General features: G+C 31.8%; 1 protein-coding gene across 3 annotated transcripts in view; it reads right to left on the minus strand.

The window, feature by feature from the left end:
- Positions 1-16,751, minus strand: part of LOC115878664 (solute carrier family 12 member 9) — a 39,356-nt gene extending 22,605 nt beyond the window's left edge. The window contains exons 1-3 of one of the 3 annotated variants that reach the window (XM_030895217.1): positions 4,201-4,359; positions 3,861-4,137; positions 3,667-3,801 (exon numbers count right to left, since the gene is read on the minus strand). In XM_030895217.1, coding sequence (XP_030751077.1) covers positions 3,667-3,801; positions 3,861-4,113 — 388 coding nt within the window. In that variant the 5' untranslated portion in view covers positions 4,114-4,137; positions 4,201-4,359. Of the gene's footprint in view, positions 1-3,206; positions 3,646-3,666; positions 3,802-3,860; positions 4,138-4,200; positions 4,360-16,619 lie in introns of those variants that run through there. The other 2 variants (XM_030895216.1, XM_030895218.1) reach the window with 2 other exon arrangements.
- Between the last annotated feature and the right edge of the window lie 3,088 nt (positions 16,752-19,839).

A 19,839-nucleotide genomic window follows, 5' to 3' on the forward strand; every position in this document is an offset into this window, starting at 1 on the left:
GGTGGAGTCAAAAATATCGATTATTTGCGGTATTTCCCTCAAAGTAATGTAATAATATAGCTCGGATTTTTGCGAACTATAATAGGGCTCAGCTTATTAAGAAATTCAAACAAAACTATTATTTCATTGTTGATTTTCGATTATTTTTGCTGTTATTTTAAGGATTCTAAACCGTATTTAACAAAGAAATAACAATTTTCAATATGTTGGTACATTAATGCTAATTACTGGTACATTAATGCTAAAAAAAGTTACATACACTTACTTTATTTCGATTTGACCCAGGGCTATAAAATTTTATTTCATTCTTCGATCATTTTATTCTAAATTGAGGTTTTACGAATTTACGATAATTTTTTTTTTGAAAACAAAACGTTTATACATTCTTGATTAAATGTTTTCTTAATTAAAAATAATTGGCACTTGCTTCAATAATATTATTTGACATTTAAATAAATATTATGTAGTTAATACACCATTTAAAAAATCTTTATTACACGAAATAAATATTTCTTAGCGTTAACATGGTCAGAGTCAAGTTTGCTTTAACTTTGTACCATATGAAAAAAAAAACGGCGTCCAGTTGGCTGGGAAATGACGATCGACGACATTTCCCATATAAATTTACATACAAAATGACAGCGATCTTCATTTCATAGCCATCGCTGACGCCGTTTATTTTCGATCAAGAATTATAAAAACTGAAAATGTCATTATGTTTTAACTCACAAAGCCCGTTTAAACCATAAAACTTTCTAGTATATTGTTTTATTAGTAGTAAAAATGACACTTTTCGTGGCGAGACTGTACGTTTGACATACAGCCGAAGCACAAGTCATTTTTACTCCGAATAGAACATGCTATTTTTTTTCAAACGCCACAAATAATTTTTTAAACAATTTCAAACGTTCCAAATAATATAAAAATATTTAAAACTCATACCTTATAAGTAATTATCATGATACAAAGAAAACAAGGTATGATATTGCGCAGGTTGGTCACCACGTCACAAGTGATAAACAGATGACACATAATAAATGTGTATAATGTCTCATAACTTTTCAAATGTCAAGCTCAATGATTTTACATAACTTTAGGGGTTGTTTAATTCTTCCTTATTTTAGGTCTTTTTTTATTAGTGGTAATTGAACAATACGGATATTTTGTTGTATGGCATATGACGTCACAGGCGATATGCGCAAACTGAACGAAATTGGAGACGCTATCGACCATACCATAGATAAAAGACTTATACTATTAAATAGATAAGCAACTTATAATACATTTCAATTTTATTATACAAGGGCGCCTCTGGTAGACGGAGGAAGAAATACTAATGGAAGAGAGGGGTGCGGGAAAGGGGGGTTGTTTTAGTTAATTTAAAATATATTTAGACATACATGTAAGAACACTTTGTGTGCTTTTAATTAGGTCGCAAAAATTAATACATTTGTGACGTTTGAAAAAAAATAATATTTTGAAACTAACTGGTATATTTTTCTGCCACAACAAAGTTATTATACAGTGATAAATGATAAGATCATATTGAAATACGCTACTGGGTAAAAAAAATTGGCTAAATTTTATCAATAATACTCCATTTCAAAAGTTATTTTCCAAAATAATTAATATTTTTTAATAATTGATTGCAATTAATATTATTTGACTAGTTTAATTTGATTAATTAATAAGACTAGATTAATTTCATTTAAAATAAATTTGATCAGATTTTTTTCGTATATTCAACTACCAGAAAAGTAGAAGGAAGATTATAATGTATCTATCACAATATTTAAAAGAACTACTACAATAATTATTAGAAGAAAAACAAAAAGAAAAAAATACCCAAATACCTTCACCTTCTACTCAACTACAAAATAAATGAATATAATCTCTTACAAGAACACTACACAAACTACTTCTTGTATTCTACACTAAACAAATTATCAAACTTATTAATTAATCAAACATAAAGAAAAATTAACCAAATTACCCCTTCACCTACTACTTAACTTCAAAATAAAATATAAAAACACTACTAAATTTCTTCTGGTAGTCTACACTAAACATTATAATCAAACTTAATAAATTAATCTAATTTTACATTACAACTACAAAGAAACAAGAAAATATTTTAAAACTACAAGAAATAAAACTTCGATACGTGCGACCAGTATAATAGATCAAGCGGACAAAGAATATAAAATACTTTAAAATGTGCATTCAGAAAGAAAAAATATCTCGAAAATTATCTAAACAAACATTTTTTTTTCTTATCAGTGAAAAACATCGACCTCGTCGGCCTTGCGGAATTTGTCGGGTATTTACAATGGTCGAATTGTATAATTACCAGCTTTTATAGCATATCTAATAGACAAAAAGTATCTGGTCGATTAGTAACCAATTGGCACAGCCCGAAAATTATCGATTTTTATTTTCTCTGTTTTTATTGGCCGCTTCAAAATTCAGAGTAACAAAAAATATTTTTCTCTAGCAAAAAACTGTGAAATATGCTCCGCCATCTGGTGCTTTACATCCATAAACGTCTTAGGTTGAGCTACTTTAAAGATTCATATACAAGGGTTATACCAAAAAAGATTAACACCCTCCGCATAGAAGTTGAAACCATGTAATCAAAACTCTTTCTCGTAACTTTGTAGATACTATCATCAATGAATCTCAAGGTTAAATTCTGTTTTGATGCTCTTCCGCTGTAAACTCCCCTACCACTTTCCTCTTTACCCCGCTGTCCATAAACTATGGTAGTGGGGGCACTCACCGATAAAACGATGTAGGCACCTCGATTTTGTGAATTTATGAATGACTTGCTCTATCTATTTTCATTCTTAATCTAAGAGTAAGACGGATATATGAAATGTCAAATTTCCATCAGGTCTCAATTTTCTTTGTTATTTTGTTAAGAAAAACGTTTTTCAGTAAAATTTTGGACATTTTTCTATCCTCAATCAAGTATGGCTTTTAGATAAACTATAATATAATGGAAATATAGTGAAATTATTACTTTATAGGACAGAAATAAAGAAAAATTCAAAGTTGAAATTATTTTCCGTTTTTCTGAAAAACGGTAAGAGACCGCCAAGAAAAAAGTTCAGATTCGTAATCTACGACCTCAAAATAGGTGTATACCAATTTTGGTAAAAATCGGACAATTTCCAGTTTTCCCAATAATTACCAAACAAACTTACCCCACAGATTAACCAACGCAATTAAAACACGCCTACTTTTGATTGCTATTACCAAGACCAACCTTTCACTAAACCTCGACACTTGTAAAAAAATATAAAAAAAATTCTATTGGTTAGACCTGAACCCAGTACATCTCGATCTGCAAGCGACTACCCCTTACCAATGGAACCACAGCTATTTTATTAATTAGGCGATAGCTAAGCATCATTTAGTTCTGCCTTTCCTCCTAAGACAAATAGGTATTGTCAAAACAAACAGGATCAGATGTCACATCATTTTCTAGATGCTTTTTGTAGTTGCTATAAAAATGTTGTAAATAGAGTTGTATATATTACTTTATGAAAGAGCAATCTTTTTTTGTGATTAATAATTAATAAAGTATAGACCTTTGCTTATATAGCATTTTAACGTAACAATTAATAAAACTAACAAAATTATCTATATTAATGAAAAGGATACAATATGGCCCACCTCCTTCAACAGCTCCATTTGTTGAAATTGCACATACTGAACTTACAGTAAAAATTAGGATTATATACGCTATAGCAAATTGAGCCAGTGTTACTAATAACCCAGCATTTCCCACAATATAACCTAAAATTATTTATGTGTAGATTTATATAGCCATAAAAATTAAGTATCATATATCTTACCCATACGAAGAAATATTAAAGCTGAAAACATAGAAAGGCTAACTGGTGCAAAAACTCCAGCAAATGATCCCAAAGTTCTTGTAACTGATTCTTCTGAAAGACTACCCAATTCTACATAAGCAAGATCGCTTTCATTATTGAAAGATTGGCTTTTATTAAATATTCCTGATATTTTTCTCATTACAGAAGTACCACTTCTCATAAAGGGTGTTTGGTCTGCAGTATTTGTTGAACCTTCAGTAGAAGCCAACATTATGTTTTCAGTGTCTTCCGATTTCTGTTAAAGAAAATAACTATTCTTTATATTTCAATATACAAACTAAATTTTAAATGGTAATACCTTTTATGATTATATTATAGTTTTAAAAGCTGCTTTTGATTGTGGATAGAAAATATCCAAAATTTTACTGAAAACACTTTTCTTAACAAATCAAACATCAAATATGCAGAGCAAATATGAAAAAAATAAACAAAGAAATTCGTCACTAAAACCTGCCAAAACTGACAAGCACTACAAGCAGTGTTCCCAATCCTAACTATCAAAAAATTATCTCCCCAAAAATCTTCGTTCAGTTCGCGCTATGGAGTGTAGAGGTAAGGAGAAATAACTCCGTGCATTAAAAAATGGTCAAAAAAAGGGAAGAATTAGGATGGCGCTGCTGTAGCAAGATTCTAAAATTTAAGACATGCGCCGAACATTTTAGAACAGATGATTCAAGACATAAATATTTGACGTGAAGCAAACGCGACGCCGCGGGTTTAAAAAAAAATACAATCAGTGCCTTCTATTAAAAGCTCAGCCTACGGGCGGACTTTTGTTTACTTCATCAGCTGTACATACTTAGATATTGGGTTAGATTCCGTTTCATATTTTGTCGGTTGATTTTTGGTTTTAACTCTTTGATTTTTGGTATTATTTATTATTGTAGTGCAAAAAACTAATTATTTTGGTGTTGAAGTGACATAAACCAGGGGGGTTAGAATTAAGCGTGCGCAAAGCCGTTTTCACATAAAAATAAAACAAGAATTTAAAAGATAAAGACTTCTTATTTTATTTGTTATTTTATTTGGCTGTATGAACGCATGTACGGTATCCCATATAACCAACTTTCTTATTTTATTTTATTTTATTCTTATTTTATTTTATTTGGCTGTATGAACCCACCATAAATTCCTTCCCGTTGCCGTTGCTAGTTGCTAGTCTAGGTGGCGGTGCCGGCCCTGGCGCGGCGGTCGGTATTCATCATGTATTCACTATTCACTATGGTATTCATGTGGTATTCATTCGTCTTTCGTACACGATGCAGTGCGGATCGCAGCTCTCCGATTTCTTCGTCGTAGATCGATGAAGCCATTTTGTTTATTCTCTACTCATTTTGGATATTACCAATTACTATGTAATATACGGTGTTCTACAGCTAGGTAGAACACAAGGAAGAAATGTAAGTATAGTATAATATTTATTTTTAGAGAAAAACGAAGTGGACGTAAATAACGGAATATTAGAATTAGATAAATGAAGAAAACAATAAGAATATCATATATATATCGGACTGTTGTACTCTCAGTGAGACAAAGTTCGTACGTGTAAAGAACCTTCTTCTTGTGAGAGGAATTCATTTATATAAGGTTCTATATCTCGCAGTGTTGCATCTCCGAGTGAGTCAAATTTCGTACTTTTAGAGGATGGCCATATGAGAGAGATTCCTTTTATAAGTCAATATTGATATCCCACTATCGAGAGATAAATTACAGGTATCACAAGTAAGTATCTTATAATATTTATTTAATGGAGAGAAATAATTGAAGTGGAAGCAAATCTCTAAATGTAGAAATTAGAGGCAAGGAGGAGACAATGGAAGTAGACAAATGGAGAAAGCAATAAGAATATTGTATATATCGAACTGTTGTGCTCTCAGTGAGACAAAGTTTCCTATTTAGAGAATGCCCTTCTCCTCGTGAGAGGGATTCCTATTATATGAGGTTAGACATCTGGCTATCAAAATAATATTATAAATATCGAACTGTTGTTCTCCCAGTGAGACAAAGTTTCCTATTTATAGAGAATGCCCTTCTCCTCGTGAGAGGGATTCCTATTGTATAAGGTTCTAAATCTCTCTATCAAGAGAATATTATAAATACCGAAGTGTTGTATCACCCAGGGAGTCAAATTTTGCATTTTTCGAGAATGGCCGTCTCCGTGTGAGGGATTCCTTTTATAAGTCATTGTTGATATCCCCTATCGAGATATTAATTACACGTATTACCGGTGAGTATCTTATAATACATATTTTTCGGAAATTAAATAATGGATGGAAATAATTAAAGTAAAAGCAAATTTCGAAATATGGAAATTAGAGGCAAGGAGAAAACAATGGAATTAGACAAAAAAAAATGAGAATAACATATATGTATATATCGAACTGTTGTCCTCTCCGTGAGACAAAGTTTCGTACTTACAGAGAATGCCCTTCTCTTCGTTAGAGGGATTCCTATTATGGCTATTATTAAGGTGACCAACTATTTTTTGTTCAAAAAGAGTACACTTTGCAAGTATTTCATAGGTGAAAAAAAAAAGAAGGAAAAACGATAAAAACTTTATTTTCTTTTAAAAACAGATTTTTCTTCGGAGTAGATTTTTTTTGCTAAATGAAGATGTTCGTCTAATAATGTAGCCACATCCGAACAATTTTCATTTTGCATATTAAATTTGACTGTTAAGACGGCAGATAATGTTTTTACAGAAAGTTGCGACTTCTCACTACTCCAATAATCATTCCCCAGTGAAAATACCCTTTCAACAGCAGCATTACTGTCTGGTCAAAATAATTTTAAATATTTAATTAATAAAATTGAAATAAAATAATCTAAAAAATGTTTTAGAAATACAAATGAGTAGAAAATTATACAAATGAGTACTTTCAGAGTACAGGATTTGAAAAGAGTACGGTTTGCGGAAAAAGAGTACAAAACTCAGTAAATGAGTATAGTTGGTCACCTTACTATTATATGAGGTTCTAGATCTCGCAATCAACAGAGTACTATAAATGCCGAAGTTTTTTATCTCCCAGCAATGAAATAAGGTATGGAAATAATTGAAATCTTGAAATGTGAAAATTGGAGACAATGGGTATAGAGAATGTCATAATATGTAACAGACTTTTGTTTCCCTAGTGAAACAAAATTTTGTACTTTTAGAAAATGCCTATCTCTGTGTGAGAGGGATTTCTTTTTTTTATGGGATTTTAGATCTCGCTCTCAAGAGAATATTATTTATATATTTAGGTGCCAAATGTTTTTATCTCCCAGTGAGACAAAATTTCGTACTTTTAGAGAATGCCCATCTCCGTGTGGGAGGGATTTCTTTTATACGTTATCGATAGCCTTATCGAAAAATTAGTTACACGTATTACATGTAAGTGTTTTAGAATATTTATTTTTAGATATATAATATATATTGGATGGAAATAAATAGAAGTACATCCCGAAATGTGGGGATTAGAGGAAAGGAGAAAACAAAGGGATGAGGAATATTGTATAAACACGGACTGTTCTTCTCCCAGTGTTCTTTTCATAGCGAGACAAAGGTTAGTACTTTTAGAGAATCCTCTACTCCGTGTGAGAGGGATTCCTTTTTTAAGATATTCCAGATCTCGCTATCAAGATAATATTATAATAACCGAAGTGTTGTTGTCTCAATGATACGAAATTTTGTAATTTTAGTGAATGCCCTTCTCCGTGTGAAAGGGATTCCTTTATAAATTACGTTCTCGATCTCGCTATCGTAGAAGTAGATTTCACAAAAGAATTTCAAGTGATAAAAATGATCTAAAAATTTTAGACCCTCAAAAAAAACATATATTTCAACAGGAAAACTCCTCCAGACATTATATTTATAAGGCTGTACGTTCAAAAAGCAGGACAGTCGCTATTTAAGTGTCACTATCTCATAACAGATCGAACACAAGCTCAGCAACTAGGAAGAGGAAAATAACCAAATCTAGCGGTTTGTGCAGTTTGTTGGGGGAAGGGCAATCGAAAGAGACTACAGAACATTTGACTCTTCGATGATGATACATTCTTCTTCGGGAGACGAACTCAGTCTTAGCCAATGATCTGGCTTCAGCACAGAACAAGGTCCAACTTTTATATCTGCTAAGCGGTCTATAAAAGCAGTGTTGTGCTTTTGGCCAATACTTTATACATTTTGACAAAGTGACAGACTTTGTGCGAGTTATCGAAACAAAAAGTTAGTTTTTTCTTACAGTATATAATATATATTTTCTCCTCTACAATACACTTTCGAAAGAGATGATTATAATAACATTAATGTAAACTTTCGCAGACTTTGAATTTTTCCTAAATATCTCTGGATGGTTTCTCGTTGAAAGTGGCTTTTGTAAGATATGATGTGTCTAAGGTTTACTGCATTAAAATTTTACCAGAAATGTTCCCTAACAGTTCTACTTTCTTATCTAGAAATTCCGGAAAGAATAGACATATCAATTAAATCATAAAGTGGAAATAGTTTTCTTGCAGTTTTACGTATATAAATAGATTAGGTATATAATTCTTGCCGTGAACTGCTATGAAAAATAATAAATCATATATTGGTTTCACGTTTAACCTTAGTTATCAGAGACAGATGCCGGTTTGTTTTTAGTCAGTATATAATTATATATGCATATCATAGTTACTGAAAATTATCAAAAAAAAATAAATAATAGAAATAATAATAAAACTTCTGGAGATTTCACAAAAGAATTTCAAGTGATAAAAATGATCTAAAAATTTTAGACCCTCAAAAAAAAACATATATTTCAACAGGAAAACTCCTCCAGACATTATATTTATAAGGCTGTACGTTCAAAAAGCAGGACAGTCGCTATTTAAGTGTCACTATCTCATAACAGATCGAACACAAGCTCAGCAACTAGGAAGAGGAAAATAACCAAATCTAGCGGTTTGTGCAGTTTGTTGGTGAAAGGGCAATCCAAAGAGACTACAGAACATTTGACTCTTCGATGATGATACATTCTTCTTCGGGAGACGAACTCAGTCTTAGCCAATGATCTGGCTTCAGCACAGAACAAGGTCCAACTTTTATATCTGCTAAGCGGCGAGATCTACTTGAGAAAATATTTTAACTCCCTAATTTACCAAGGAGCCATGGCATGTCGCCTATCCTCTCCTGTGTCATAATTGTTAAAAAAATGAAGTCCAGCATATTTTCGAAATCAAACTCTTAAAAAAAAAATATCTCCTATTTTTCTCTATTTTGGCTAAAGAAATTTCTCTATTTTGGCTAAAGCTATTCTAATGGAAATGTAAGTTTTATTCTAAATCTTAAAAAACACGTAACTGTGTCTCATTTCAAAAGGAGGTTCTTATGATAACGGCTGTTAAATGCTAATTTGTTTATGTAAATCTTTGACTTTCACATGTTAGAATACTCACCATTTACATTTAGAGTTTATATTTACCCATTTCGGTCTATAAAAGCAGTGTTGTGCTTTTGGCCAATACTTTGTACATTTTGACAAAGCGACAGACTTTGTGCGAGTTATCGAAACAAAAAGTTAGTTTTTTCTTACAGTATATAATATATATTTTCTCCTCTTCAATACACTTTCGAAAGAGATGATTATAATAACATTAATGTAAACTTTCACAGACTTTGAATTTTTTCTAAATATCTCTGGATGGTTTCTCGTTGAAAGTGGCTTTTGTAAGATATGATGTGTCTAAGGTTTACTGCATTAAAATTTTACCATAAATGTTCCCTAACAGTTCTACTTTCTTATCTAGAAATTCCGGAAAGAATAGACATATCAATTAAATCATAAAGTGGAAATAGTTTTCTTGCAGTTTTACGTATATAAATAGATTAGGTTATAAATTCTTGCCGTGAACTGCTATGAAAAATAATAAATCATATATTGGTTTCACGTTTAACCTTAGTTATCAGAGACAGATGCCGGTTTGTTTTTAGTCAGTATATAATTATATATGCATATCATAGTTACTGAAAATTATCAAAAAAAAATAAATAATAGAAATAATAATAAAACTTCTGGTATAAAATTGACACAGATCAATCAATTGTCACAATTTAATAAATCCATGTATTGATGGCCGTTAAATTGGTTTTTTGGTTGCATTCAATAAACATATTTATAATTTCAGCTATTTTTCTCAAAAAAAATGCTTTCTGCACCGCATTCATAATTTGCAACCATCACTTCTTTAAACATCTACGTATAGAAAAATCAAGATAATACATTCGGACTCGACGCGAATATAATTATACGGTCAAACGAACTTACCTGAAGTGAAGTTCGATCGTAATTATATGAGGCGTCCAGTCCGAATGTATTATCTTCCCACCCTTCCCGTTTTGCCCCATGGTCGCTTGAATTAATGAATAAATCTTTGAAAAATGAATACCGACCGCCGCGCCAGGGCCGGCGCCGCCACCTAGACTAGCAACGGGAGGGAATTTAGCTTATAGCTTTAAAATTGTGCACGCAGGGACGGTACTACGTATAGAAAAATCAAGATAATACATTCGGACTGGACGCCTCATATAATCACGATCGAACTTCACTTCAGGTAAGTTCGTTTGATCGTATAATTTTAAATGAATCCAATGAAATTATATCACCTGTATATTATATACACCTGCCTGTCAAGAAAATTGTTACCAAAAAATTTAAATAACTATTTAATAAAAAAATTATTTAAAAATAAATATAGATATAAGTCATAAAGAATGAGTATAATAAATAAAAAATACAATAAAATAGTATTATTTTAAATGAATCCAATGAAATTATATCACTGAAATATTTAAGAAAGAAAACAAAAATATGTACAAATTTCTGTAGAGATTAGTATAGAGTGAAAAATTAATAAAATATCAGTAAAATACTTGAAAACCTGGAGAGAAGCAACAAAAACTTATTACAGTTTGCCAAACATAAGCAAATAGTCTCTAATAAATAAATAAAATTAGTGAATTAGCACACAAAATATACTAGCTTCAGAAAAACTATCAATTAACCACCTATATTATGTTTCTAAATGTTATTTGGTATAAATCATAGGCATAAATGTATCTTGTATAAAAAAATCTAATCTAATACACCTAATTAGAGTACTTTTATAAAATAAGGATAAAATGAATGGCTTGGATAAAAATATACTTGAAAAAAAAATTATAAACTTAAAAACAGGAAAGAGTATTTTAATTTTTAGCATTTAGGACTGTTTTCAGAAAAAAATAGCTGATTATCAGTATAGATTTCATTAGTTATTTTTCATTAAATATTTCACTAATTAAAGCACATACATGCAGATATAATTCTGTGTTTTACAGCTTTCTAAACTTTATTTAGATTATTTTATAAAAAAATTAGTACCTAAGTACTCTTCTGTTATATAATCTTGACAATGGGTCTTATGAATAAAAGTTAAGCAAATGTTTTTACTTAAATTTCTTGAAATAGACTTATACGATTTGTAAAAAACCAACAAATATAGTTCTATAGAAAAAGCAATTGCTTCTCTTTATCCATCAGGCCCAATATCCTTAAGAAAAAATCATATCAAATGCACTATACTATTAGAAATATTCTACAGAAAATGGATTCACTATAATTTATTCACTTACTTTTTACTTCTAAAATGCTATATACATCAAAACATATCTAAAATGATTTATTTTAATGCTCACAACTATAAAAAAGCTTAAAAAACTCTAAATCCACCAGAAATTATATAATGCCTACAGTACGTCTGTCCCTTCTGTAACTACGGGGTATCCGCGAGAGGGGGGAAACGACATTCTGTCGACGTTTTTCGTAAAAAATTAGACGACGCGTCCCATGAATAAAAATTCGACAAATTTGCAAGTAGCCAATAAAATGAGTGGGCGGAGCTATTTGCGGTGATGTACTCGTCAAGTCGACGTATAAAATATATTGCTATTTATTTAAATGTTTTTTGTCCGCATTCCTTTCATAGACACGGATCCAGCAGACGTACTTTACTTATAGCAACAGAAAGTACTATCCAACAAAAAAATGTAAACAGAAAGAAACGGAATTTAACAAAAACAAATAGGCAGCTTTGACTTTTTTGTTGATTTTTGCCGTTCCTTTCTAGCAATACAATTGCGCATATACAGTAGTAGTTGAACATTCAGATGTATCGGACGTGTTGATATAAATCCGTAAATTAATCTAGTTTATTGAATAGATCCGAATAACAGAAATATTGGTAAATAAATACACGCGTAGCACAAGTGATTTTTTGATAAAAACTAAGAAAACAAAACCAGATTTTGAGATTTGAAACTAATAAAATTCAAATAAAAACGTAATTGAATATTTCGGCGCCGTGGCAAAAAAAAGCGTACGATATCTTTTCGTAAAAAGTGTACAATCGACGAGTTTTTTTTCTGTTTCGACTAACGTTGCGCGGTTGCCAGACAGTTGCGATTGTAGTTATGGTTGGGAAATATAAGAAGAAAAATGTTATTAAGTGCAATGCTTGTTCAGCAAACATTACAAAATCGCAAGCATCTATGAGATGCCATGGTGGGTGTAATGGATGGTTTCATAAGGCGTGTACGAAGTTATCTAATGAGGAGTACTTAATATTCAGTTCAAAAACTTATAAGAATGTATGGAAATGCCCAAAATGTGTTGAATCATCTGATGGAGACGGTGATGGAGACGAACAATCTGAATCGGATGAGGAAATCCAAACGACAAGTTCCACTTCACAACAGCGTTATTCTATTCATGAATCATTAAATCAAGCGAATCCCTCTAATAAAGATATATTAGATGTTATGACAGCAAAATTTTCTGTCTTGGAGAAATCTATTCAGTTTACCAGCGATATACTTGATGATTTACAAAGAACAATTAAGGCAGTTGGTCAGGAGAACTAGCGACTCAGGAAGGAGCAAAATGTATTAAAAGGCAAAGTTAAGGGTCTCGAGGATCAGGTTCATGTGCTACAACAAAAAATAGATAATGAAGAACTTCAGAAGAAAAGTTGTAATGTGGTCGTTGTTGGGTTACCAGGCAGCCCTACTGATAACTTACGAAAAGTGTTCCATAAACTTCGATTTGCTGTTCAAGATGAAGAATATACTATTTTGCCGCTTCGCACTGAAACTCAGCTTGTGAGATTTACTAAGCCGGAACTCTCTAAGAAGCTACTGGAACTTCGAAAATCCATCAGAGTGCTTGATACTAAGGATTGTGGAATAGACGGAGAGACGAGGAGAATCTATATAAATGAAGACTTGCCAAAAACGACAAGAGACTTATTGAAAAAGGCCAGAGAGTTGAAGAATTTTGGTTACAGGTATGTTTGGTGTAGGAATGGAAGGATATTTGCTAGAAGGGATGAGGGCGAAACTTTAGTTAAGATTAAGGATTTGGAGTGCATTAATAAATTGATGAATAATTAGTATAACAATTTATGTTTTTTACTATGTACTTTTTATTTAAGAATGGATTCACTTAAAAAAATTAAATTTGGACACGTAAATGTTCGTTCTCTGAACCCTTGTATAGATGACATTGAGGAACTGTTAATGGAACATGAAATAGATTTTTTGGGAATAACGGAAACTTGGCTTAATCATAAAGTAGATAGTAAGCTGGTGGATATTTCCACTCACAAATTTCTTAGGCAGGATCGTGGCTCTGGGCGGCGAGGCGGTGGTATTGGAGTTTTTATTAGGGACTGCTTGGAACATCGTATCGTTCAAGAGTATTGTAATAGTGACGCTGACTTAGAACAGTACTGGGTTTTGCTACAACTACCAAAAATTTAAATGATAGTTGGTATAATTTATCGGCCGCCTAAGGGTAGTGTTTCTAATGCACTTAATAATTTGGAAACATCGCTCTTTAGCATTTTACCTCAATGCGATGAATTGATGCTTATGGGCGACATAAATATAGATATGTTGTCTGAAGGTATATACCAGAATCAGGTTAACGATATACTCAATGCCTTCCAATTAAAACAACTAGTAGTATCACCAACTAGAATAGTCGAAAAAAGTAGTACGCTTATTGATATAATAGCTATGAGTAATATTAATTTGTCTGCTGGCGCACCTGTCCACGTAAATATGCATGATATTACAGATCACCAAATGATATTCCTTAATCTAGGAATAAACATAAGTAAAGAAAAAATTAAATTTCATTCTTATAGAAATTTTCGGAATTTTGATGAGACTGAGTTTAATAATGACTTGCGTAGATTGAGTTGGCAAAGAATATTTCATACTAATGATATTGATAGTAAAATTGATATTTTCACTAATTATATAATGGGTCTCTTTGAAAAACATGCTCCCTTTCGACGAGTAAGGTTGACAAAACCAAGAGCACCATGGTTTAGTACGGAACTTCGTCTTTTGAAAACAGATCGTAACCGTGCCTTTAGTCGGTATAAAAAACACTCAGTCTGGAGGATTATGCAGTTTATAAGAGAGCTAAAAATAAGTTTACACAAGAAGTGCGAAGAAGTAAATATGAATATCTCGAAAATACTCGAAAAAATCTCAGTAAGCGTGAAATATAGCAAGCACTTAATAACTTAAATGTACATAAGCGCAATAATACTAAAAAAATTCCAGATAATCTTAAAGATGTGAACACAATAAATCGCCATTTTGTAGACTCTATAGAGGCTCTGAAATGTGTGACTGATCCTGTTACTGTTAACTTTTACAATAATAACACATTAGCGCACGTGAAAACATTTCAGTTTAATAGCATTAATGAAGCAGATCTGCTTGATGCCCTTGCTAGCATTAAATCCAATGCAGCAGGCTGCGATGGTATATCTCTATTAATGGTTAAATTGTGCTGTCCTTATATTGCCCCCTACCTTGCTCATATTTACAATTGCTGTTTAAATAATAGCTATTTTCCGATTAGTTGGAGAAATGCAATGATCATGCCCTTGCCAAAAATCTCCAATCCTACAAGTTTAAAAGACATTCGACCTATAAGTAAATTGCCAGTTTTATCAAAGATATTGGAAAAGTTGGTATATAGTCAAGTTTTAAATCATTTAACTAAACATAATTTGATCCCTGATTGCCAGTCAGGATTCAGGAGTAAATATGGTACTTCTGCCGTTTTAGCTAAAGTTTTGGATGATATATTAACAGAATTAGATACAGGTAAGGGTGCAAGTCTGCTTCTATTAGATTATACTAAGGCATTTGACACCTTGGGGCATGACCTTTTACTGGCAAAGCTTCATTATTACGGGTTTTCGGAAAATGTTGTGGAATTGGTTGGCAGTTATTTGTCTAATAGATGCCAGTGTGTAGTTCTCGATGAGGCTCAGTCGGATGCTTTACCGCTTTCTAGGGGTGTACCTCAGGGTTCCATTTTGGGACCACTCTTGTTCCTTATTTACACCGCTGATTTGAAAAATAATGTTGTGGATTGCGAACTGCATCAATTTGCCGATGACACGCAAATATATGCAACTTACACTGCTGAAAATGCAGCAGCTGTTTACAATAATATTAATTCTGCTCTTGAGAAAATAAGTAAATACTCATTGAATCATGGTCTTCAGTTGAATCTTGGCAAAACTCAAATGATTTGTTTTGGTAAGGTACCCTTAGCAAAGGGATTACCTGTTAAACTGAATAACGAAATAATCCATCCATTAAAAACTGTCAAGAATTTGGGTTTGGTTCTAGATTGTGATTTGAGATTCCGAAATCATGTCAATTCGATTGTGCAGAAAAGTTATACAGCATTGAGGGGATTGTATAGGAATAAAAAAATTATGAGTCAAGCATTGAAACGTAGCCTATGTGACAGTTTGGTTCTTAGCCATGCCAACTATGCTGACATTGTCTATGGACCTTGTCTTGATGTGCACTCCTCTTCCAGAATACAGAAGATTCAAAATTCATGTGTACATTTTATTTGTTCTCTGGATAGAGGGGAGCATATCTCACCTTGGCTTAAAGAATCGAAGTGGCTTAATATGTATGAACGCCGTAGACTGCATTTGGCTACCTTTGTACACAATCTAATTAAATTACAGACACCATTATATTTAAAATCTAAATTAAAACTGCGCCAAACTGTTCAGAGCAGAGACACTCGAAATATTAATCAGTTATATCTACCTCAATATAAGACCTCTTTATATCGACGATCATTTACGTATTCTGCGGTCTCGTTATATAATTCCCTGTCAAGTGCTTTAATAGCTAAGTCCCTCGGTTCATTTAGATCGGGGTTCAGAGATTTATTATTCCATAATTGGAGTTGAGTATACTTTTTGAAACCAGCTATGCCTCTCCTTGGCTCTCTCTTCATCAACACCACATACATGCCTGTTGCCTTATGTTATTGCGTAATGTACTTATAAGTATTAATTGTTCTCTATGTGTGCTCAATGTGTTACACTAATATTTTGTTAATACTTTATATTTTTTTGTATTTTTCATTGTTTTTTTTTGTTATTATATTTATACATTTGATATATTAATTTAAGATAAGGTAGTAGATATTGATATTATTTGTTAGGTTATACTGTAATGGTACTCGGTTAACTAAGCAGTTATTTACTGAAATTCGCCGAGGATTATTAAAATAAAGACATATTATTATTATTATTATTATATACAAGGGGGTCGGATATTTCGTAAAAATATCGGAAAATTCGTAGAAAAATGGTCGTACTTACCCTCTCTAAGAGTTCAGCTGGGCTCTAAACACAATTTCCAGGCACAATTTGTAAGGAAACGCACTTTTCACACCCGCACACACACAAATTCTGGAGAGCGAACGAGCGTAGATACGACCTCTGCGAGAATGCTATCAACACTAACGCGATCCTGATAAGGATCGACCTATTTGGACCAATGATATCGAGTATTGGCGCTCGGTTCCCGATTTTCGCCGCTAGAGGCAGCGCCAACTAGCGTTTTTCATCTGTTTTTTTGCCGATAATATGTAATTTTATGGCCAAATTTTCAACTTTAAACGAAAATTTAGCAATAAAACACTACATTGGAGACAAAACTACTACCAGGGAAATATAGCTACATGTTTCCCGAATAAAATGACCCTACACAATAAACGAATAAAGCAAAATTAACAAATATATGGCATTTTTTCTACCCTAATGTCCGTAAATTGTTAGAATCAGAAAAACTACATTTTTCCTTTAAAATTCGTTTAAAACCGTAAAAGCAGTTTAGGAATTATAGATTATCATTAAATATCTCTAACTATGCAGTTTCAGGCAGTTTGAAACCTATCTAACGTAATTAAATTAGTAAAAATTACTAAAACATGGTGGCGTTCCATTAGCCTTTGGAGAATTCAATTAATATAACTTTGTTGTTCATAATATAACTTCGTTTTTCTAAATAAGGTAATATTTAGCTAAATAGAGTCTTATTATACCTATAAATTATAAAACACGATAGTAATACCGCAAAATATAACTCCTGCAAGACATTTTTTTAGCCAATGTAATGGCCGGTAATGGCCAAGCTTGTTTACTTTTATTTTGCCTTGAAATCATTAAAAAACCTCTTTTGACATTATTCTGAGCTAAGCTAATTATGTTTTTGTAGTTTTTTAACAATTACCAAGCCCCAAAACCAGCTAAAAATCTATTAACCTCTTTTAAATTAAAAATATTTCCAACAATATGGTGGAGGTTCAGTAGTATCCAAAATATTCAATTAATATAATCTTGTTGTTCGATATTTTCCTTAATAAGGCGGTATTTAGCTAAATAGAGCCTTATTACATCTATAAATTATAAAACAAGATGGTAATATTCCAATACATAACTTCTACAAGACATTTTGTTAGGAAATGTAATGGCCAAGAATTTTTGCTTTTATTTCACTAATTTTGCCTTGAATCAATAAAAAAACCTCATTTGACATGATTCTGAGCCCTACTAGTTATGTTTTTGTAGTTTTTTAACTATTTCCATGCCCCAAAACAATACAAGACGAAACAAGAATGTTGCCAGTCTTCGAGACAAAATTTGTTCGATAAAAGCTTCGATCACTATGTATAAACAGGATGCTTCCAATATACAGCCTAAAACAATACAGGGTATGATTGCTCATGTGTTTTTAAGAAAAAAAGCTCATATAAACATAGGGTCTAAAGTTATTCCTTTCTGATCTACAGGATGTTTTAAATCTAAAATAAAAAAATCATATATCAAGCAATATCTCGGAGAGTACTCTAGATATTTTCTTCAATTTTGGTATGCGATTTACAGGTAGAAAGGGGTTTGATTTCCATGAAGTGGTGTTTTCCTACCTGAACCAGTGACGTACGTACGCTCACCCCCCCGTACTATTTGATTAAAATCAATAGTACGCTAGGGTTTTTTTTAAACATTTTTTTTTCTCAATCTTGCTTTTTTAACAAAATTGATTGTTTTTCTCAAAAGCCGTTCAACGTACAGGAAAAACTCAAGAGATGAATATTGTTAAAAAAGTACTGAAAATCACGAAAAAGAATTTGTTTTCTAGAAAAGACGCAGCGGCGAACAAAAAAGGTGGCACTTGAGCCGGTCCCACACGATGTGCCAAACACCTTCCAACGCTGGCCAAATGAACATTTGTAGAAGACACACTTGTGAATTGTAATATTTTCGAAACCTATGCCAAAGGATGCGTCCAATGTTGGTTCCAACGTTGGAAGCATCGTGTAGGACCGACTTTACAGACCCCACGTTCATATAAACTTTTTTCTTAACAACAAAATATAATGAATCACGCCTTAATATTTTTAGACGACTTTAGAAACACCCTGTATAACAAAATAACTCGTTTTAATACAAAAATAAAAAATAATAAAAATAAAATGAAATAAAAATCACCTTAAATACACATAGCTATATTGCATTTTTTTAAACAATATATACAACAAAATTTATAAACTATAGACCAGAGAAATATTATAACAAATCCTCTATAAAATTAACAATTAGAAGATATGTTTGTTGATGTAAAATTATGATAAACAGTATGCAATATTCTTAAAAAACGCTGGTAAATAACTATTTAAAAAATAATTTTTGGTATTGAAACACCACCTGATTTTCTAGGGATGCCATATGAAGATGGCATGGATTGTTTTAAAATCCATTTTACTATTTGTGGCTTAAGCACAAAATCAGTAAAGACAATGAAAATGTTGAAGTCATTACTAGTCCAAATAAATTTTATTGCAAGGCCATCAAAGGAAAAGGCGCGGAGATCTTGGACATAGAGGATACGTTTCTGAGAGATATTTTTCAAAATTAAATTTTTTATTTATTATATAAAACTGATTTTTCCTATTTTCTTTAGTTAATTATTTTCTAAGATTTACTTTTTACCAAAGAATTAGTAGAGTACGTTATGTTTTTTTAGTTATGTTTTTTATTTAAATATGTTGTTATTTATATACAGGGCGGTCCAAACTGTATTCTGGAAACTTCGGCAGCATATTCTGCACATAAAAATAAGTAAAAAAGTTGGTAAAAAATTATGTCCTAAAATGCTTAGTTTCGGAGATACAGGGTGTAGAAGTTTCTTTTTACCAAGAAACATTTTTTACGTAAAAAAGGCACAAATGTATATTTTTTCACTCAGTATAGGGTAATACAGAGACGAACGAAAAGTCATTACTCTTCAAAACGGTTGGTTAAACATCAAAATGAAATTTTTCATGTTGAAGAACCCCCAGATACTAATTTTCATCTAAATACCGAATTTAGTGTAGAAAATATTGGGAAAAAATCGAAATAAAATTTCTACACCCTGTATTTCCGAAACGAAGCATTTTAGGACATAAATTCATACAAACTTTTTTTACTGATTTTTATGTGCGGAATATGCTGCCGAAGTTTCCGGAATACCGTTTGGACTACCCTGTATAAAAAA

This window comes from Sitophilus oryzae, unplaced genomic scaffold (assembly GCF_002938485.1).
Source record: "Sitophilus oryzae breed Bouriz unplaced genomic scaffold, Soryzae_2.0 scaffold_1521_pilon_pilon, whole genome shotgun sequence".
NCBI lineage: Eukaryota > Metazoa > Arthropoda > Insecta > Coleoptera > Curculionidae > Sitophilus > Sitophilus oryzae.